This window comes from Chlamydotis macqueenii, chromosome 2 (genome assembly GCF_036417535.1).
Source record: "Chlamydotis macqueenii isolate bChlMac1 chromosome 2, bChlMac1.mat, whole genome shotgun sequence".
In the NCBI taxonomy this organism is placed as follows: domain Eukaryota; kingdom Metazoa; phylum Chordata; class Aves; order Otidiformes; family Otididae; genus Chlamydotis; species Chlamydotis macqueenii.
In genome coordinates this window covers 6,527,383-6,548,874 of record NC_141557.1, presented here as the reverse complement: position 1 = coordinate 6,548,874, position 21,492 = coordinate 6,527,383, and the positions used below count along the sequence as shown (strand labels likewise).

At 43.0% G+C, this 21,492-nt stretch overlaps 1 protein-coding gene across 5 annotated transcripts in view; it reads left to right on the top strand.

Moving 5' to 3' along the window:
- Window positions 1–21,492, top strand: part of PRKAG2 (protein kinase AMP-activated non-catalytic subunit gamma 2) — a 221,023-nt gene that overhangs the window by 147,439 nt on the left and 52,092 nt on the right. For 4 of the 5 annotated variants that reach the window (XM_086741804.1, XM_086741805.1, XM_086741807.1 and 1 more), the window contains 2 exons: window positions 25–239; window positions 20,943–21,021. In XM_086741804.1, coding sequence (XP_086597930.1) covers window positions 25–239; window positions 20,943–21,021 — 294 coding nt within the window. Of the gene's footprint in view, window positions 1–24; window positions 240–20,674; window positions 20,698–20,942; window positions 21,022–21,492 lie in introns of those variants that run through there. The other variant, XM_086741808.1, reaches the window with a different exon arrangement.

The window sequence follows — 21,492 nt, the reverse complement described above, 5'->3', positions numbered from 1 at the left end:
TTTGGTAATTCTTCTTGTTTACAGCCTCTGGCCTCTCCTCTTCTCCATCTACCCCGACACAAGTGACCAAGCAGCCCACGTTTCCTCTTGAATCCTACAAGCATGAGCCCGAGAGACTAGAAACACGGATTCACTGTTCTTCACCTCCGGATACAGGGCAGAGATTTTCTTTGCCTCCATCTCAAAGTGCAGCCAAGCCTCCTATTATGACACCAGCTCCCTGTGCTACCTCAAAACCAGTAAGTAAAGCGTGTGTCTGGTTTTCTACTGGGAAATACACAGGGTTGTGTGTAACTGTTTCTTGTAGTACAACAGATGGGCTAGAGCATGTGTGTCCATGCTGTGCAACAGAACGAGAACACTGTCATGGGCCTTTGACTTCAGACTTGTCTCAGCGTCTCCCAGTATTTAGCTGACAGGGCACGAGGAATCCAGAGGTGGTAGCTCGCCTTCTGATTTACCCAAATAGCAACTCATTTTTGCGCTGCTCTCAAGCAAGTTTTGCTATGGCTGCAGATCCCAGCACATGCTGCTGAGATGCCACTTTAGAGAAGGATAAAGTTTTCTTTAGGATCATCTTTTATCTCCTTAAGAAGAGCTGATGAGAGAGCTGGCTGCCAAGGAGCGCACATCAAAAAGAAACCCACAGTATGAGCTGCAGGGGGTGTGAGTTCCTGCTGCCTGTGAGGCTGAGGTGCCTGGGACAGCTGGTGATTAATGGCACTGGTTGCTATTGCGCTTCCCGTCCCAGCTCAGAGAGTAGAGGAGGAAGGGCAGCACTACTGGGGTATTTGTTCAGCCCCCCCATCTCATAGAGGTGTCTTCATAAGAGTGGTTTCTTCAGCTCCTGGGAATGCATGAACTCAGCGGTTCCTGGGAATACATGAATTCCAGCCTCTGATATCCTCCACCACAACATCCGCCCAGCATGCCGCTGTGCCTCCTCCCCTCTCCTTTGGCCAGCTGCAGCCTCAGAGGCATCGCTGTGCTTTTCTTTTCTCCTCTGCCTTTTTGCTCCTTCTTTCTTTTTTGTGCTAATCTCTTTGTATTAACTGTAGCTTTCTATTCACCATTCCCCTACCTCATGAAACTAGCAGGCTGTGATATGACAGCAGAGTTAACTATCCTGCATCTGTCTTCCCCAGATTTTCTTCTTCCTCTCAGAATTTAAGATCTTTGACATTTTCTGCATCTAGAAATCTAGAACTGTAAAAGACATAAAGGTTCATGAGGTGCGTTTCCCTGTTGAATGACTACAAGTTCTCTTTCGTTCCAGTTCTTGGTGATTTAGGTAAAAGCAGGAAGTTTCCTCCCAGTCACCCTTGGGAAAGCCGTTCCAGGGTCTGAATGCACAATACAGCCATCCCAAACCTTTTGGCTTTTGTGTTAGGTGCTTCCGCAGCAGCCGGTGTTATGCTGAAGGTGTTTAGGTGCTGGATCAGTGTTCACGTGCCCTATTTTGGGGAGCCCTTCTCTAACGGTTAGGAAGCCTCTGATTTTCAACCTATTTTTTTTCCGAGGACAGGTTATCACCATTTGCTTTTATAATTAATAGCCATTTTCATTCATTGTTTGTTACATCCTGTTGCACCTGTAGCCAACCTTTGTTTTTCTAGGTGAAGCAAGCCAAACTCTCCCTGCAAAATACAGACTTTCTATTCTGCTGCTATGCAAAAGTAAATATTTAAAGTATTAAATAAAATAAATCCTACATTTATAGTTAGGGAACTCCAGCAGTAACATTTCTCCAGCCAACTATCTGCCTTTCCATGTGAGTAGTAGTCTTGGGATACATGAATTATGAAACTCAAAGGCTTGTAGGACACAAAAATATTTTTGGGAGGTTTCACTCAGTCAGTCATTATTTGCATATGAATGTGTTTATCTGTGTTATGCAGCTACAGAGGAGTCTTTGTACCTGTTAGAATAGAAATGGGGAAACAACATAAACTTAGCACATTCCACTGACTGAAAGACTGAAAAGTTTGTTTTGTTTTTAATTATTTGCTGATTCAGACAATATGAAGTTGAGTAGAAGATGCCTGAATAAAGAAACTGAATTCTTAGCAAGTATTTATCAACTGTTGTGGTTGTGTATTTGTACGAGAGAGAGTCTGGATGGAACCTCAATCTGTTGGACTCAGTCATCTCTTGTTCAGAAGATGCAGACATATATATAAAAATATATAGGATGTATAGCACCTGATTATCTTTGGTCTGTACCCTTTGTACTCATTTATATCTCAGAATAGTGAGTGTGCAGGGCTGCCAGTGAATCATTAGTTTTTTGGTTTACTTGGGAACAAATGTCAGCAGCTGCAGATCTGTGGGGAACAAAGCCCTGGATGTTTACTTTTCAACAGACACCAGAGAGAGCTTTGCCATGCTCTTCTAGGGGGAGAAACTGTTAGAGTAGAGAAAAGCTATGTTTCTGCAGCAAGGCATGAATCCGAAGCTGATGGGTGTTCAGTCCAGACTGTTGTGTCCTTCGATCCCTGTCAGTGATTTACCTGGCGTTCGTTTACACGCATGACAGCAGTAGACCAGCATTCTTGATTTGAGTACTGTATTTCAAACATTTCATGTATTCTGAGCTGTGTGCTAATAAATACATGTTTTCACAATGCACATACCGTAAACAAATCTGTAAAAGGCAAACTCAATTTCTTGTTTACTTATATCACCATTTCTTAGAATAAAAATTCCAATTATCTTAAAAACACACTGTAAATTAGATGATAAATAGTTTCATAGTGGCCATGCTGTTAGATGATGTTTAATGACTGGAAGCTTCTATGTTGACATCTGAAACGAGAAGCTGACTCTTATCTACAGGGCTCTGTCAACTTAAATCTCATTTACTTATTATATTGTTTAACTAGCGATGATAATGTATGAGATCCCAGAACTATTATAAATGATTCATGATTGCTATATATATTGCAATATCAAGGAGAAACCCTTGGACCCAGAGCTGGAAGTACTATTTTAAAAACCCACAGAACAGCAGATAACTATAGGAAGGTGTAGCATCAGGACTTGGAACTTACCTTCAACCATTTTTATAATTAACTGCATTTGAAGCTGAGTGCGTACTTGGTTTTTGTGTGTCAGAGACTCTGGCACAGAATGGTTAGAGCTGTTCAGTAAGAGAAAAGGCATGGAGGAAAGAATAAAAATAGTTATTGCCCAGCAGATCTAATCAAAACCTTTAATTTTTTAGTAGCACTTACAACAGTGTATATTTTAATGTGATTTTTAAGCCTTAGATTCTGCTGAGGGAATAAAAAGTGAGAAACAGTTCCCGATGGAAGGAGATCCTCCTGCGGCGAGTATCATCTCAACACAGCAGACGAACCTAAGCATCAAACCTCGTGCTAAATGGATGTCTGTGATAATCACCAAGGTCTGGATTTATCCCGCCTAACTTTAGAAACCTATCTGAGCTGCTTAAGTTGGGAGTGCAGTAGCTCTAGCTGTCTCTGTATCCCCCAGCAAGGCGTTTGCAGGGGATGAGTCAGTTCTTTGGTGGGCTGAAGAGCCTTTTGCGCCGATTCTGAAGGAAATGACTCCGGGTGTTGCGTTTCCAACTGAGGTGCCCAAAGCTAGATGTGATGAGGCTGTGACACACGGTTGCAGCAGCTCTTATGGGCTCTCCTCTGGCTGTGTAGGTGTTCTTAGTAGAATTAGAAGGTTATAATGAGAATTTCAGCTGATAAGACATCAAAGCTGTACCAAACGATTACCGTGCACCGCATTAAACGGGGAAGGAGCAATTTGATTTTTCACAGTACAGTTCATGACTCTGTACTTTGGCCTTGCATTGTTTGGACTGTGTAACCTTCAGGCAGTAAGTGGTAAATGATAACTCTTCTCTAATGTGACATTACTAACCATGAAAGGAATGTAGAGAGGTTGCAAATTCAATAACGAACATGTTTGCCCTGTTTCCGCTTTGCCCGTATTTTGAAATGGAATGTAGTATGTTGAGCTTAATGTGGTTGTATCCTTTTCTTTTCATCCTTTCTTCTTCCATTGATGCATAAGACACTGTGAAAATAGCAGTATTCTCTGTCTCCGGCAAACACAAACATATTTGTGGTACATCATTTCCTGGCCTTTACGGGTTTTTCCTATCGTAGCATGAGAAGAGTCCAAGCCAGAGAAAGAAGATGCTAGCTCCAAATTGAGGAGTTGCCTTTGAGTTCTTTTTTTGGTGAAAAACAGGGTTGGGGCTTCCTCTGCTCATAAGAAGGGACAAAGGCAGAACGTGCTTACAAATCATAGAATCATGGAATGGCTCTTTCCATGTGATTGTGCAGTTAACCGGTGCTCTCCAAGTAACTTCTGAGCCAAGCAATTTCCCAGAACGTTCTTAAAAAGATGGCCTCTCAGCCAGAAGGTAGCCTGAGACTTACTCTAAACTTGTGTGGGCAAGTCCTGTTTAAACTGCAGATATAGCACACGGGAGGGACTGAAAGGGTCTGGTCTGTATCCATTTACACAGTCCTTGCTGCTCCGGCGTACGGAAGAGACACAGCGTACAGCTGGGACTCTTCCAGTCCTAGATACAGAGACGGAAACAAGATTGTTTCTGCAGCTACTTGCTTGTTAAACAGTAGCACTTCCCTGCAAAGCTATTCATGCTGTTTCTTAGCCAAAATGTAGTAAACTCAAAACCAAGGCTGTTAACTTGTTCGGCGTGAAAGGCTGTTGCATCACACCCTGCTGCTGGCAGGGAGCCTGGGAACCGGGGTACGTGCAGCCGGCCCTTCAGTTCGGCTCTCTCCAAAAAGCCGTGCTGCCTATCAGAGCTCCAGAATCTAGCTGGCTGATTAAAGAGATTTAAATCTCATGAAGGGAACAGAAAAGTGTTCTTTGATTCTAATGTTGTCGTAAAAAAAAAAAAAAAAGACAGGCTGGGAAAAAAGGACTCCTGTCTGCAAACGTACAAGAACTCCCTATTTCAGCATTCGTGTGGTTTAGGCAATCCAGGAGAGTGCCAAGACATTCCTGTGACTCAGCTTTGATTTACACCACAGTAACTGATCACAGACATGAGAGCCAGAAAGGCTGTCATTTCCCCGTGAAGAAAGCTCTTGCACTCTTCTTGTGTCCGGGCTGGTTTTAAGTGCCTTAATGCCAGCGCTCCTTCTGGGAGCTGATGCTGTTCTCTAACAGATCCTGTGGGCTGTAACGAGGCATCGTTATTTAAACTTCTCCCCTCTTGGAACTGTTGCTGTCCACGAGAAAGTGCGTTTAATTTAAAAATGGTATCTATTTGTCCAGCTGTTGGCATGTAACTAATTAGTTGCAAGCATAGGAAATGAATAGCTTTTTGATGAACTACATAACAATTAGATACCATATTAATCAAAAAATGTCTTCAGCCCACTTGATTTGTTGGCATCATGGTGGCTCCACTGGCTTGAATGTAGGCCCACAGGAAAATTATTTAATGTGGTTGGAAAGTCCATAGTGAGATTCAGTGGGACATAAAGAAGAAATGAACCAGTAAAGTCATTTGGAACTGAACATCACAAAAATAGGAAGCTTCAGCTACAGTACACTACTTCTTTTTAATTTCAGCTCCCATTTTATTAATATTTTGTTCTCTCACTTCACCTTCTCCCTCTTAGTATTTAAGGTATGCAACAAACATCCCACTAGCCATTTTCTCTTGGTTAATTTGCTTTTTTAAAAAGTTATTTGTTTGGTTTAGAAGCAAAAAATGTTCAGTCACAACGTCCTGAAGCACTGGTTTCCTAATGTGTTTGTATTCTGGTTGCAGTGTTCGGATTCATGGCAATCAGTCTTAGGATGCAGAGAAATTGTATTGCATAAAGATGATTTTTTTTTTTGCCCTAAGGCAACGTGTGTCTGTGTCAGCTTGTGGCTTTTTCTGCAGCCACAGAGATAATTTAATCAACTATCTGCGGATTCACTCAGTGGAGAATTTATTTTAATGGCATAAAATCCTACAATTCCTGTTCCTGCTAGTCCTAGATCAAAAGGAGGAAGGCTAGGTGGAAAGGATGAATAGCCAGAATGCTGAGTTCCATCGATTCCCAGCTGCTTTGACAGCTCATAAGGCTGTAAGTAGCTAAGGCAATTAAAACCAGAGCACCTATGAATCTCTTTTAAGGTACACATTGGTACCAAAATCACGACGCCAGCATCTTGAAGACAGAGTTAGTGGCTTAAAGCTTTACCTTTACCACCCTAAGTCCTATATCCCCCTAATTATGCGTGGTATAAAAGGCTAAACCACATCTCTCTATGTAAATAGGTGTCTTTTGAATGAGCAATGTGACGTAAGAGGGTGCTTTAAGTCTGACAGCCTGGTTTTTACCCATTGAACTCATTTCTCAAGGCACAGGATATTTCTGAGTTTTAGACTTGTTAGTTTAATAAGCAGCCTGTTATTCTGCTGGAAGATTGGAACTTCTTGTAAGACTAAGGTCTATTAGCAATTAGAAACTGGGTACATGTTCTCTGATTTAACATAAAGCTGCAGCTTAATATAGGATCGCTGACAGTTTCCTACCAGCTATATCTGGGCAATTTTGGAACACAAAAACTATTTACCATCTCGGCTGTTTACTCACAAAGCAGTAGGGATTACAGACCAAAGTGTTTCCAAGACAAAGGAGGAGAGATGCACAGTTTTGAACCTCTTCTTTGGCACCATGCTTGCTGATGTGGACTAGAGAGAAAATACAGCGAAGAATAAGCAAAGAATGCTTATGGGAGGGAACTCTACAAATTTATTACACCATCTTCATCTCTCCTAGCCTGGTTTTATCTATATTTTATTTTTAGATAAACTGTATTTAACAGCCAACAGAGCTTTAAAGAATGTAAAATCCTGGTTGATACCAAAAAGACGTGGACGACATAAAGCAGTGATGTTCCTTTCTCACTTCCTCACATTCCCCAGTCCCTTCCTTTGACTGGATAAAATAAACTGTTGAAGTTGGGAGAAATAAGGGGGACATCACAACCAACACTCACTTCCGTATGGCTTCTTTCTCCCAGCTTTTTTATTTTACAGTGTCACTATCTGCTTGAGCATGAGGAGAGCAATGCAGCTCTTTAAAAAATCCAGCTTGTGCCTGTGTTTTTTTTTTTTCTTTTAAGATTACAATCAAGCAAGTTTGGCCATTTGAAAGTCAGCTGCATGGGCTGCTGACTCAGAAGAGGACTAGATACCATCTTGGCAGCAGCTTGGAAAAATGTTTCCATTGTGCTGGTGAAATGAATGCAAAATATTTGTTCTTTGAGCTTGTTCACAGCAGCATTCTCAGCTGGCACTGAGGGTGGGGCCAGGTGGAAGACATTTGTAGGAAGGCAATAATGATTTGTCCAGTGCCCAAGGTACGCATAATCTTATTTTATGATTAACAAAGGACAAGGCTCCTGTCATAAGGGGCTTGTAAGCTGAAGTGTAAACCGGTGAAGCAATCAACAGAGAATAAAAGAGAAAAGGTAACAGATTCAGAAGGTCAGCAAAGGAACGGGAGAGGGCAGAATTCAAGAGGGGAGGTTTTAATTTAGTGGGTTTGCATGTTTAGCGTTACAGTGAATTACCAGTGATACGGCTTGAAATTTTTATCTATCGTAATTTTTAATTTATAACTGCACAAGCCAGGGTATCTGTGGCATATAGAAAGTCTTCTTCCTTGTACCTCAGAACAAGAAGTTACTAATTGCTATTTCGTGGTATACGAGCATGTAAGATGCAAGTAGAAAAATAAACATGACTCTTGCCCTGAGGACCTTAGTGTCCAAGAACCTGATCTAGCAAAACAGGCCAGGCAAATTCTAAAACCGTAAGAAAGCATTGGCTTAAACAGGATTGTTCCTAAGCACTGCTTCCAGTTTGTGCTTGCAGAATAGATGTTAAGTGTAGCCATAACACAGCTGGCAATGACAGAAGGCACTGAAGAAAGGTAACCTGAAGGTTACAGCACTGAGTTTGGTTGGGGTTGCTATGTATTTGTGTTGCTGAATCTCAGGTGCTGTTTTGTTTTGGTTAATGTCAATGTGATGATAGCCTTGATCCAGGAAAGCACTTAAATGTGTGGTTAATTTTAAGTATGCTGATAGTCCTGTTGGAGTCAACGGTAGTAGAGCACTTAAAGCTATGTGCATGCCTTGTCACTTTGCTGGATCAGGGTCTTTGCACAATTTTAATTGTCTATTAAAACACTTAGAAATGACTAGCACAAGTATTGAAGATGAGAAAGGAAGCTGATGGACAGACAGAGGATGGAAAAAGAGTTGGGGAAAACATTAAAGGTTCAGAAAATACTAAGTGAGAGAGAGGGCACCTGGGAATCAGAAACAAAGAGAGCTCCTGGCGACAACGGAAAATAGCTGATCACTGAGTGGCAGGGAGAGCAGCAGCTGCGAGATTGCTATCTGTCTGCTGTTGTGTGTTTGGCCTTTCAAGCTTTGGGTGTTGAAATTGTATTTACTTGGAAACATTCGTGGTGTGTACTACCTCAGGATCCAGCTCCTTACCTAAATGGAAACAGCTATTGATGAAGAAATGGCTTATGAAAGAAGACGACAGATTCCTCTCCAGCCCTTCTCCCTTAAGCGTGCTGGTCGTGACCGCACAAGAGTCCATCCCACCAGACCTATTGCACACAGGGACAGGATGCTGCCAAAGCTGATTTCTTAAGGGTGCCTTCCTCAACCTTCCTTCTTTTCCTCATGGGCTCAAGCATTTGGCTGTTACTGTTTTAGAGAAGAAATCTTGGAATTCAAAGCGCATTTCAGTTGCAGAGTTTTTAAAGAAAAGAGTTTAGAAAGGAGAAAAATATAGCTAGGGCATGCATTGAAGATTTGAGAGAGCTGGCTGCAACCGTCTGCCCTATCAGAGATCACTTGTGCGACTCCTAAGTCACTTGGTCTCCCAATGCCTCAGTTTCTTATTTATAAAAAAAAATATTTGTCTAAGTCAAAGAGATGTTATGATGATAAATACACAAAAAAAAAGTTCTACAGAACTCAGGTACTTCTCGAACAAGTGGCTTAAGATAAGTTAACCATAGATTGCATGTGTTATATTTAAAGTTTGTAGCAACAAGGCTTTTACACTGCAGACTGCAATAATGTGTAGGAAGACAGCATGTTTTCAAAGCACATCAAGATTTACACAAAAGTTCATTGTAAAATAGGCTGCTCTTCCGAGTTCTATGTTTATTTTAGAGCTTCACTTAAAACAGTTCAGACACTCTCAAGAACTGATAATTTTCAGAGAATTATCATAGGACATTGTCCTGCACATTATAGAAAGATTAGTATATATACAAGCATTCCCCAAAAATGGTGTTGTGCACTGTAATGTAGACTTGCTCATTTTTACTTGTTTTTACTACAGCTTGCCATGAGATTACTTTAAAACCATGAATCAATGTAATGTCTACCTAAGCCTAGCAATGACCTTAAATAAATACTTAATGTTTTTCTAGAGGTCCATGGCCAGGCATCTATTCCAAACTCAGTGTGCCTTTCTCAAGAGCTTAAAATACCATCAAAACAAACTAAAAATGAACACAACAATCCCTGAAATGTCAAAGCCAAACCAGCTCTCCTTGCAGGAATGTCCCATACTGTCCCTCACAAGGCCTTACTTGGGCATTTCCTGAGAACAGCCCAGCTGAAACTCCAACTTGACCCAAATGGCCCAGGGCAGAAAGTGGCCCTGGGACTACCCGGCCAGCAGCAGGTTCCCTCCTGCGCTGCCATCGCTCCTCCATGCGCGTGTTCCCTGGCTGCCTCACCGGTAGCATCGCCCACACAAAGGTCCAAAGCTCCGAGAACTCTTCATCTCAAAAGATGACGCTCTTTGTCTGAAAAGATGATTAACTTTGCTGTGCGATCATTTTGGCAGAAACAACCACTTTAATCTCAAACTACTGACTGCACTGTTTAATTTAATATTCAACTGTTGTTTTTTTTTTTCGTTTAAGTTAAAGTGACACTGAATTTCCAGTTGGATACTGAAGTGTGCTTCAGAGTCGAAGAGGCCTCTCCACAGGGCTTATACACAACTCAATGTACAGTCAATAGAATTTAATCCTGACTCTACTGAAATCAGTGCCAATTTTTCTATTTACTTCAGAAAGGCTGATTCATAGAATGGTTAGGGTTGGAAGGGACCTCCTCATGTGACTCAACTATTACCTTACCTTAATGAGAATTTAAACAGTTCATTTTCGTACCTGTGTGAAGCGGGAGGTATGACTCTATGTTAATACAGAAGTCTCCTCAAACAGGCTACTGAATATTGAATGCAATGATTTATTTCCATATTTTGAGAGCCTGTGATAAGCTACAACAAAAAGCCCTAGGGAAGCATGTCAAGAAAGAACTTCAGCTCTTGGCAAACATTTAACTACAGACTCAGTCTGCACCTGAGCTTACGTGCTTATGAACCCAGTGTTTGCCATAGCCACACTATCAGCAACCGCTGCCAGGAACACACTTTGGTATCCGCATCTCCACAAGCTCTGCAGTAACGTGAACATGGTGGCAGGCTTGCTGGTGTATCGTTGGTCCTTAGCATGGAACTAATTTGACTTTTTTTCAATTCTGGTTCCTGGAATACAGGGAAAAGCCTTACCAGTCTTTCCATGTGTCTTTATGATACTGTTTGTAGTCATAGAACATTTAGCTCAGACACTTGATACGCTTCTTGCTTAGCACAGGCCTTGCTTCAGTCCTTCCAGACCACAGAACCAGTACAGAGGACAATCTTGTTTCACTGCAGTGTAGCTGAAAGGATAGAAGGATAGAGTTAAGAGGCATGACAGAAGGAAGATCTCCATTGTGTGTTGCTGTCATTGCAGATTTCTTCTGTACATAACAATAAAAAAAGAAGCAGTGCACAAAAATTAGGCCTGGACTGATCAGCAGTAGATCTGGAAGTAACTCAGGAAGAGGGGTACGTTCTTCAAGCTACAGATTCAGTGCTACCTGAAAACCAGCTTTTTGTAAAAAATTAATTTATTTGGAGATTACAGGTCAACCATAGGCTCTGTGTTGAAGGAAGTTTTAAAATGTATTGGTTTGCCACTCTGAAATAACAGACTTCACAAGCTTTAGTGGGGCCACTGATGGCACTCATGTGTAGAGTTTGTCACCTCTGGGGTGACATTCCAATCTGATGCAAACACACAGCCCCTGAGTGCTACGAGGAAATCCTGCTTAGGTGTTTAATGTCCTCCTAGAACTGCACTGAAAAATACTTCATTATCTTTGCCTGCCTCCTTGAGATAGCTTTCAGTGCTCCTCCAGTGCTCCTTCTGGAGTCCTATCGAGTACTGAGATGCTCAGCCATGATAAGCTCTGCAGAAAGTGGCCACCAAAGCCCAGCTCATTTGCTCTGTTTAATCTGCAGTTACCTGCTTCTTATTGCAGCTCATGCCACAGAGTGATTATTTTATTTGTTCAGTCCAGGTCTATGTAAATTTCCCAGAGAAGTTTTGTCGGGATTGTGGGTGATCCAGCTCTGAGCTGAAGGTCGTCTTTATTTTTCCAGCAAACCACCCTTGTAACTCTGACCTGCATCATCCTGCTAACATCTAGGCTCAACAGATCTGCTTCCAGCCTTTCAAAACTGCTGATGATCATGAAAATTGCATTTTAATGGTAGGCTACTAATAGGTTACTAGAATTTTGCAGAGTTTACTCAAGCCTGAAGTGTGGTATCAATTAACTTCAGGCTTTGTTAGGGAAAAGGTGTTTCATTTTAAGTTTAAAAAATATCGTCATTGAAAGCTGGTGTAATAAGTGTTTGCACAGTGAAGTCACTATGCGTGACCGAGGCTTTGAAACATAACACTAAGATGAAGAAAGTGAAATGGTGTATAGTAAATGTGTTGATTTAAATCAGATTTGGCTCTGAGTATTCTTTTTAAATTTGTTATTCTCAGTGGCCTTCCTTCTGCAGATTACTCATCAGTCCTCTGGCCTCAATCCAGCTAAAGTACTTAAGTGAGTGCTTAACTTTAACTAACACAAATAATCCTGTGTTCAATGCCAGTGAATGAAGACCCGAAAATGTGGCCTCACGCTTACTCTTCTTTTCCATTCACTTTCAATTAGAGGATAGTTACCTGTTTTTTACCAGTAGTATTACCTTAGTCTGTTCTTTGAGGGTTTTTTTTATGTCTATTTGTCACAACAATATATCTACTGTAATTATGCTTCTTACCTGATTACTGCAGCTCTCTCCAGCAAGAATTTCCCCTTGCCCTTCGCCATGCCGCTCAGCGTGGTAAGAGGTTAGGTCCCACTTCAGAGAGACTAAGGAGCACTCAAGCATGTGTGTGAAAAGAGCTAAAGTGTATCTTTTCAAGCATATAGGATGACAAACATTGAAGACAAGAACACTTAAAAACTCTAGAATAGATTGAAACAGTAAGTGGGATCCATGTGTTTGCAGAATCAGTAGTGCACTTGTAACACCAGTATTCTTAACAAATTCAGGTCAGTTCCTCACAAGTACTCAACTTTCTTGGACTTTGCATTCAGAAGGACAGAATTTAAATTGTTGGCCTGTTTGACTAATAACGTGTCATGCTGATAATATCTATTTGGACTCCACCTATATTCTACGTGAGTAATGTGAGGAATGACTATTCGCCACAAAGGCTTAATGTAGAGACTGCTTCTGATACCCTTGACTCAAAACTCTGCCTTATCTGAGTTGCAGAGCGATATGGGATCAGACACACAGCTAGAGATTAGAGGTTACGTAAACAAATCCTGCCTCTTCTCCACTTCTGCCTTACCTTCTCTGTCAGAATTCAGCTGGGGATCTAGACTATTCCTTGGTCTCCTACTTCCTTTGAAGTTTATTTTTAAAAAGTGCTTAACTCTTCTGTCACTGGTACCTTTGTTTTCTTTCTCAAGGTGAGGTGCTGCAGGACACTGTTTGTGTATAAGACAGGTTCTTTGTTTCTGGTGTTAGATCAAAGGAAGCTTTGTAAATCTCTCCTGTTTCTCAATTAAGTCGGTGACAGAACTCACTGGGATTAAACTGCAAGTTCATTTCCATACAGAAATAGTTAGGAAGGGCTCTCCATTAAAAATGTGAAATCACTCTGCACATTCGGTTCACGTGTCTTCAGGGTAAACAGATTTCAACACACAGTACTGTAACTGCAGTGGAGATTTAGTAGAAATGCAGGGTTCCATTTCATCAGCTTTCCTAGTGCTGAATGCACTCCTGTATTCCTTTTTTTTTTTTTTAAGGATTTAGCTAAATTTGATTGTTGTTCCATTTATGTTATCCATTTAACTTACAAAAAATCCCCAACTGTGACTGCTTATCAGTAATAATTAACTCTACAGAGTAATTAATGTCACAGCTACTGTTATGTGGGAGGATATCTGCAGTCGAAGGCTAGTTACTAGTTCTAAAATATAAAAGTAATATATATTCGATCTGTATTCCATGTCAAAAGACTCCTGCTTAGGACGACTAGGCAATTTGTATTCTGATGATGATCTTGGGATAAAGAAAAAAATCCTTTCAGGGTTCTTATCTAATGGCAAACTCTGTCTGAGCTGTTTTAAAATTAAACCATTAGAGCTACCTTTAACCTCATCATACAGTATTAGAAATAGATATAGAATATATACACTCGCTCCATCCCTTTCATACCTGCTGCAGGGTAGTTGTGGCTCTAATTCCTCGAGGGCCTTGCAGAGCACCGACCCCACGCCAGTTACGATCCAGTGGAGAACACGCGCTGCCGACACGGAATGCATTTTCGATGCCAGGTTTTGTTAAGAAATTTGGTTACTGCGTTCTAAACAAATTGTAATCTCTGAGTTGTCACCACCTTCATTTATACATGCAACACACTGACATGATCATAGCATCTAATATTTCAAAAGCCTTTTAAGTCTAGAGCAAATTTTATTGCATTCCTTCCAGGTACAGAAGAAAAAACTTGAATCCAGTGTTTTGTATGAGGCATCCCCTCATTTTAGCATTTTTGAATACAGAAGGGATGCGAGACGGGATCCTAATCTGAGCCTCACTGATTCTTGTGTTCTCAGCTGCCGTAAACCACAGTATCAGTTATCATGCTCTAGCAGAAAACAAATAGGAGTTTGATTTGCAGTTTAACCAGCAGATGAAACCTTTTTTTTTTTTTCTGGTAACTTCTGTCTTTTTGCACTTCATGAACCAGACTAAATGAAACCAAAAATTGGCAGTAAGTGTTTTAAATTAATTTTGCACAACCAGATTGCAACGGAATAAGCATATCTATGACATACATTTGGAAAAATTCTAAGTTGTTCATTGACAGCTCATCAGAAGAGCTGTTAACTACTCGAGTTGTACAGAACTGTAATTGTAGTAAGGAGCAGTAGCAAATGGTGGGAAAATTACCATTTGTAGTTTACTCTTGCATTCAAAATGGGTTTGCCTTGATTTGCATTTAGATGTGAATTCCTTCTTGTTGCTCTTCAATCCATTAGTTTTTATAAGGTAAGTAGCTTTTTTTTTTTTTCCCTTCTGAAGTACTTCGAAGGGCATTCCGTTTTACTGGTGAACTATGAGCCGTGCAGGTGGCACCCCTACCACATCGCTATTATGTCACTGCCTTCCTTGATCAGGATGAAAGGAGGAGTAAAAAAGTCAGGAAAAGCTTTGAGACAGACAGCTTTGAATTTACCTGGAAATGCCTCTTTCTAAATAAAGCACAGGTAACGTTTTTGTTTTGAATAACTCTGTTCCACGCAGACTTGTGATTTGCAGCAGTATTTCTTTTTTTAGGTTATTCTTTCTATTCCTACCCAGTCATCAAAGACTAATACATAATCTTTATTATTACTCAAACAATATTTGCTGTAGAGTTTTTCTAATTTAGAATTAAGGCTACTTGTTTAGGGGGGAAGTGAAGCTAATTTACGTTTGTATTAGATTGTTAGTAAACTGGCTTTTGTATAAAGCATACATACAAAGATTTCTCATTGAATTATCATAATGAGACAAAATATATTTTTCTAGACATTGAACAAAAATAGAAATGAAAGTAAGTCTAGAAAGGACATTAAAAATTCATTTTCTCCCAGAGCACAATCAACTATATGTAAATAATCCAAACAAATGCTTTTTTAACCTGTTGCTGAAAACCTCCTGTGACAGAGATTTTACTTTTTTTTCAGCAAAGCATGCTGGCGCTTCACTGTTGTTACATTTGGAAAGTTCTCCCAAAGTCCAACCTAAGACTTCCTTGCTGAAGGCTAAGTAGGTAACTTCTTATCCCATAACCAGTGAACCCAGAAGACAGTTTATCACTTTCCGTCTTGCAAAAACACGTTGCTTTTGGAGATACTATATTTTCCTTCAGTCCTCTTTTGTTTTGTTTTGTTTTGTTTTGTTTTTCCCCTAGACTAAGAAACCAGGAGGTTTTCAAGTCTTTCTGTACAGGTTATGTTTTCTGAACTCCTAGATCATTGTTGTTGCTTTGCTTTGGACTCTCTTGGTTCATTCTCAGTTCAGTGCCCAAAACTGAAGGCAGTATCCTGGCTGGCATCTAACAGGGAATGCATAGAACAGATTCTCCATGTCTTACCCGTAACACAGTGGTAGATATTGTGATTTTTTTTTTCCAAGAATCTAACGTTGTTGTCTGACAGTAAGTTTCATTCTCAGGTCTTTTACTTGCATGACTGCTGCAAGCCAATCTTTTCCCATTTTATTTTGCATTTTTTATTGTGTAACGCACTTTACATGCCCCATATCTAAATGCATCCTGTTTTTTAAAGCACTGCAGCAATTCTCAAGATTATTTTAAGTTCTAAGGCTGTCCCTACAAGAACAGAGTCTCTTAGCATTGCATCATTTGAAAATAAGATCAGGTTATTCATTATTCCTTCATCAAGTCATCAGTGAAAACACAAAATGATATTAGGACACAGACTTCCATGGAACCCTCTCTTAAACGCTTCCAGTTAGATAAAGAAATCTTACTGCCTTCCTTGTGAGTATTGCTGTGACCTTTAGCAGTTGTTTCATCCAGACTATCTGGCTTGCTTACGTGAGTGTCATGTAAGATAGTGTCAGAAGTCCTGTTAACTCGTGCTGCAACTGCTTACCGCAAGATTTGTAGTCTGTTATTAACATGATGGAGATTGGCTTGGCACTGTTTATACACCTTGGCTGTTACTGATGATCTTTCTTTCCCCTTACCACTTAAAATGGGTGTATTTGTTCTCTTAGCCATCTTGGAATCAAAGTTACACTGTCTGGTTTATAATTTCTTGGCTCTCTCCCCCCACCTTCCCTTACACAATAGCAGCAGCCCAGGGTAACTCGTTCAATATAAAAAGCTACACAGCAGGTGTCGTTCCCAGCATTTTGATATAGCTGGTCTGATGAGTGCCACTGATAGATCCCTGTCCCAGTGGATGCCTTCCTGCTGATTCAGGGAAGCAAGATGGGAGGAAACTACATCAAAAATAATCATCAGGTGATGTTAATTGCTGTTCAGATCCCTGAACTGTCCCTGCAATTTAAATACGTAGTGTATTCTTATGAAAATAATGGGATTCCTTCAATAGGTCATGGGACTAAAAGGACTCCTAGATTATCAGATAGCTTTTATCATATTCATTATAAGTGCATATATAATTTACAGGACTTCTGCAGAGTATTAGTAACTCCCTTTACCTTAGAAAGCTAAAGAAAACAGGCAGAGACAAAGGAAGCAGTTGCCTATTAAAATTTATGTTCTCGCCTTCCCAGAAGTCCTAAAACCTTTTTTGTTTACATCTACCTTTTTATGACTTTAGCTGGTGTTTCAACCTTGAGTTGTTTTCCTTTCCCTCTATAAAGATTGCTGGCAGTGCTGTATTAAACCTGTGTATTAGCGTTATGTCGTAGGTCCATGCTTTCTGGCATAAGTAAAGCCCCTGTAGAAACTGAATTGAAACTCGGCAAAGAAGAAATGTATTCAGGCCGTTTTGGTTTTGCATATGCTTCTCTTCTAAACTTTTATATATAACATTTTTTTTGCTTAGCAGTATTTAGTACACAAAGTATATACTGTCTTGTTGTGCTGGGTGTCCCAAACAGTTAAAATGGGTTACCGGAGACACTCTGATAGCAAACATTTAAACCATGACAAATCCCTTGGTTATAGTTCACAGAAAGCTCCTGTGGCAGTAGAACAAAGAGTCACAATAAACAGATACTGAAATGTTACGATATATTAATATCATCTTGGTGGGAATTATAGGTCCTTTGAAAGAAAGATCCCTGTATCTAACCAGTAATCCTTTTGTAAAATGGCAGGCAGAGTTTGCAGAGAGAGGTAATACCTAAGACTGTTAAAAAGACCCGCTTTTTTGTGTGATGCTGTAGTAGTTCACAGTGAACTAGACGGTGTTTTCACCATTGATTTAAGCTGACTGAAGAGTGTGTTGTTTCCAGAAAGTGTGGTCCGACTGTCACTCCTGCCCTTGGCACTCCTTGTGCCAAGGTAGCTGGTAGCTAGCTGGTAGAACTGCGCAGTGAGTTGGATCAGGAACTGATCTGGATAAAAACCAATCTTTTCTTTTGGTCCGTGTGGTTTTCAGCTGCATCAGTTTCCTGATCTGACTCACCGTGTTGCCTACGAGCCAAAGGGATGCAAACCGAGGAGCAAAATGAATGTCATGATCAGCATGTTGTTCCAAAATTGGTTTGAACAAATTTCTCAATTTCCTTTGGGTTTTTTTTGAGCAGCATGGATGTTACAACATAGCTATAATGTTTCCATTACAAATCTCTGTTATATATTAAATTACTGCCTTTATATTATCTTGAGTTTCTCATAGTACTCTTGCTCTGGATATAGATTCTGCCACTGTAAAACCCTGATCTTGCAGCAAGCTCCGAGATTGACAGCACAGTGTAGCTCATGGTATGTAGCAGGCGAAATGCAATGCACACCTTTGAAGATTCAGTGCCACTTCCGGCTACAAACAACCGCGGAGTTCTATTTCCTCATGGCTGGTGCTTACTAGATAATTATGGAGAGTAAATACTTCTTGTTTTAAAAAAAGAAACAAAATCATGACGGTTATTTCCAATCAGATATATCACCACCTTCTTCTTTTTTCGGCTAGCAAAAGAGGTTAAAAACTCTTACCAATATTAAGGCACACGATAAGGAAGATAAGTTATTTAGAGCTTTTAAAGATAGCTCCCAGAGATAATGAAAAGCTTCCAAAGCATTTTAATTAGTAGACTGAAAATATTATAAATTAATATGAACTGCTTTGGTATCTTCTGTGGCTGGTCAATTAGAGTATTTATTGAAATCCTGGAAGTCTTTTAAAAATACAACCAGGAATGAAATATTTTAGGATTTTCTTTCCAAAGGATCTTTACAGTAAAGGAAGAACCGGATATTAAATTCCTAGTCTATCCTTAAAAGTGTCCCTAGAAAGAGGCATCTGGGGAAAAAGAAGCTGTCACCAGCGGTTAGCTTCCTTGCTTGAAACTTCTCTAGACTTGAGAAATGACAGACAGCTTTCTGTCTTCCCTTAATTTTTGTCTCTCTCCTCCCATCATAGCTTTAATTCTAATTACCGTTCATACTTTCCTATGTTATATGCACGTTAGTGTGCTATCCTAGATCTATTCAACCTTCCCTCCTTGAAGGACTTGCTGAACTTTTGAAGCTTGAGCCTCTCCTTAGGGACCAATAGAGTTTAAATGTTCTCTAATGGCTCCTGTGACTCATTGGGAGGACCATGCATGCATGCCTGCCCACAAGATCTGTTGCCATTGCCAAAGAAATAATCGGTTTATCCACCTCTACAGCGTCCATGTCTGAGCTAGTCCTGCTGAGCTTCCTGAACAGTCAGTGGAGACCTATTCATTACAGTTAAGGAATCATAGAATCATGGAATGGTCTGGGTTGGAAAGGACCTTAAAGATCATCTAGTTCCAACCCCCACTGCCATAAGCAGGGACACCTACCACCAGACCAGGTCACTCAAAGGCCCATCCAACCTGGCCTTGAATGTTTCCAGGGATGGGGCATCCACAGGTTCTCCGGGCAACCTGCACCAGTGCCTCACCACCCTCACAGTTAAGAATTTCTTCCTTATGTCTAATCTAAACCTGTCCTCTTCCAGTTTAAAGTCACTCCCCCTTGTCCTATCACTACATGCCCTTGCCAAAAGTCTCTCTCCAGCTTTCCTGTAAGCCCCCTTTCGGTACTGGAAGGCCGCTATAAGGTCTCCCCCGAGCCTCCTCCTCTCCAGGCTGAACAGCCCCAACTCTCTCAGCCTGTCCTCGCAGGAGAGGTGCTCCAGCCCTCTGATCATCTTTGTGACCTGCTCCGGACCCTCTCCAACAGGTCCATGTCCTTCTTACGTTGGGCATCCCAGAGCTGGACGCAGTAAGAAAGACTAGCTGTAGCTTACCACATCTCACTGTCTAAATAAATCTAAATTATGAATCTATTTCAAATATTTCATTATTTCTGTTGATTCTGCTGTGGCCTAGCTTACGAGCTCAGAAGCAGTCTTGTGGGGTGCAATCAATCCCATTCTTGGTAAGCGGAACGCTGGCAAGTGGAATGCCGTCCTTCAGCCACTGGTAACAGCAAGAGGTTTGGGCTGTCGGCGTTCTGCGCTCAGGGGCCTGAGGGCGAGCTCAGGGCCTCACGCCATCTCACACCAGCGCGGCTGAGAACTGCTCCAAAACTGCCGCTGCCGCCTACAGCGACAGCAACAGCAGGGCACTCACTTTTGTGGGAGGTTTTCAGGAGTGATTTTTAAAGTACGATAATCTCGTCTGATCTGCTGCACAATGTAAACTGCAATTTCAGTCACTAATCCCGCTAACTTCTGGCGGAGGTGCAGCAGGTTATGAGGCCGCCCGGCCGCCTCCCTCCTCCTCAGGAGACTGCTCCGAGGCTTAGCGACCAGCTTTGACAGAGGCGCGACATTCGGGCTAATCCTGAATTGTAACTTCTCGAACGTTTTAAATGGAAACGAGCGCGTCTGTTTCCAGAGCAGGGACCGCGGGACGGTGGCTCGGCCCAGTGCGGGAGCTCCCTGTCACACACGGGGGAAACCCCCTGGGTACCCCCACCCCCCGAAGGGCAGTGGAACTGTCGGCTTCCCCGCCGCTGCCTTGCAGGTGAACGCGCGGGACCATACCAACCCCGTCTCGCAGGGGGAGGAGAGGGCTTTCCTCCCCTCCCGCCCCGTCTTGCACCGCCCTAATCCAAAGCAGCCAGGCAAAGAGCCGAGCCTGCAGAGCCGGCTGCGACAGGCGGCTGGCCTGGCAGAGCGCTTGGGGGAGTAAACCTTTCTCTCCTCGCCCTCCCTTTTGCCCGCGGAAGTGGTAGTTACCTTCCCCTCCCGCTGCTGACCAACGGGCTTGACTGCAGCAAAATGGAACGTACCAATTTCTCCACCGGAGGGGGGGAGCGCGGGAGAGGCGGCGGCGAGGTGTGGCGGGAAGCGCTGTCCTGCGAAAGGGCGTCCGGCCTCCCTGAGCGCCCTAATGGCTACCGACGGCCGCTCCCTCCGTGAGGGACAGAGGCGGCGCCTCCCGGAGGCACGGTGGCGGGGAGCCCGGCGGCCGTAGGGTTAATGGGCTGGGCGCAGCCGCCGCGAAGGGGGGAGGAAGGGCGACTCCCGGTTCCTCCCCCCTCGGTGTGTGTCAGAGGCAGCGCGCACCGAACCGTGCGTGTGTGAGAGGCCGAGGGGCAGCCGCCGTCGCCGCCCGGCCTCAGCGCCGTCCCGCCCTCCTTTCCCCTCAGCGCTCGGCGGGAACCGCGCCAGCCGCTCCCTCAGCGCCGCCACTCCCCTTCGCCGCGCCGGGCTGTTCCGATGCCGCCGCGGGGCCGGTGAGTCCGCGCCTGGATGCTCATCTCCTTCTCCTCTCTTCCCTCCCGCAGGCGGCAGCGGCTCCGGCTCCCTCTCAGCTCCCGGCCGCCTCCGAAGGGATGCTGGAGAAACTAGAGCTCGAAGATGAAGGTAAAAATTCAAGGAAGAGAGGGCCCGGGGTACGCCGAACACTCGCACTCCCAGCGGGGTCTGGGCAGAGGGAAGGGAGCGGGGTATCCCCGCCGAGGAGCCCGCCCCGGGGAGGGGGTTGCGCCATGCCCGGGGCGGCCGCCGTGCCGCCGCCCGCGCTGGCCGTGTCCTTGCAGGGCGGGTCGCAACCTTCCCGCTCCGGGCCGATCCCTCTGCGGTCCTTTTGTCCCGGTGGCTGCAGCCGGGCTCGCTCGCTGCCTGGAAGCTGATGGCAGCGCATGCCTGCGCCTCCCGGGCCGCGGCCGCTTCGGCCGTGCCTGCTTTTAATCAGCAGGTCCCGTCAGCCGGGGTCCCGGGCACTGGGGGGAAGGCACCCTTCGTGGCACCCCCCTCCTCCTCCTCCCCATAAAACACTCATTCTCCTCGAATCCGTCTGCGATACCAAATATAGACTTTGAGAGCGAGGTGCGA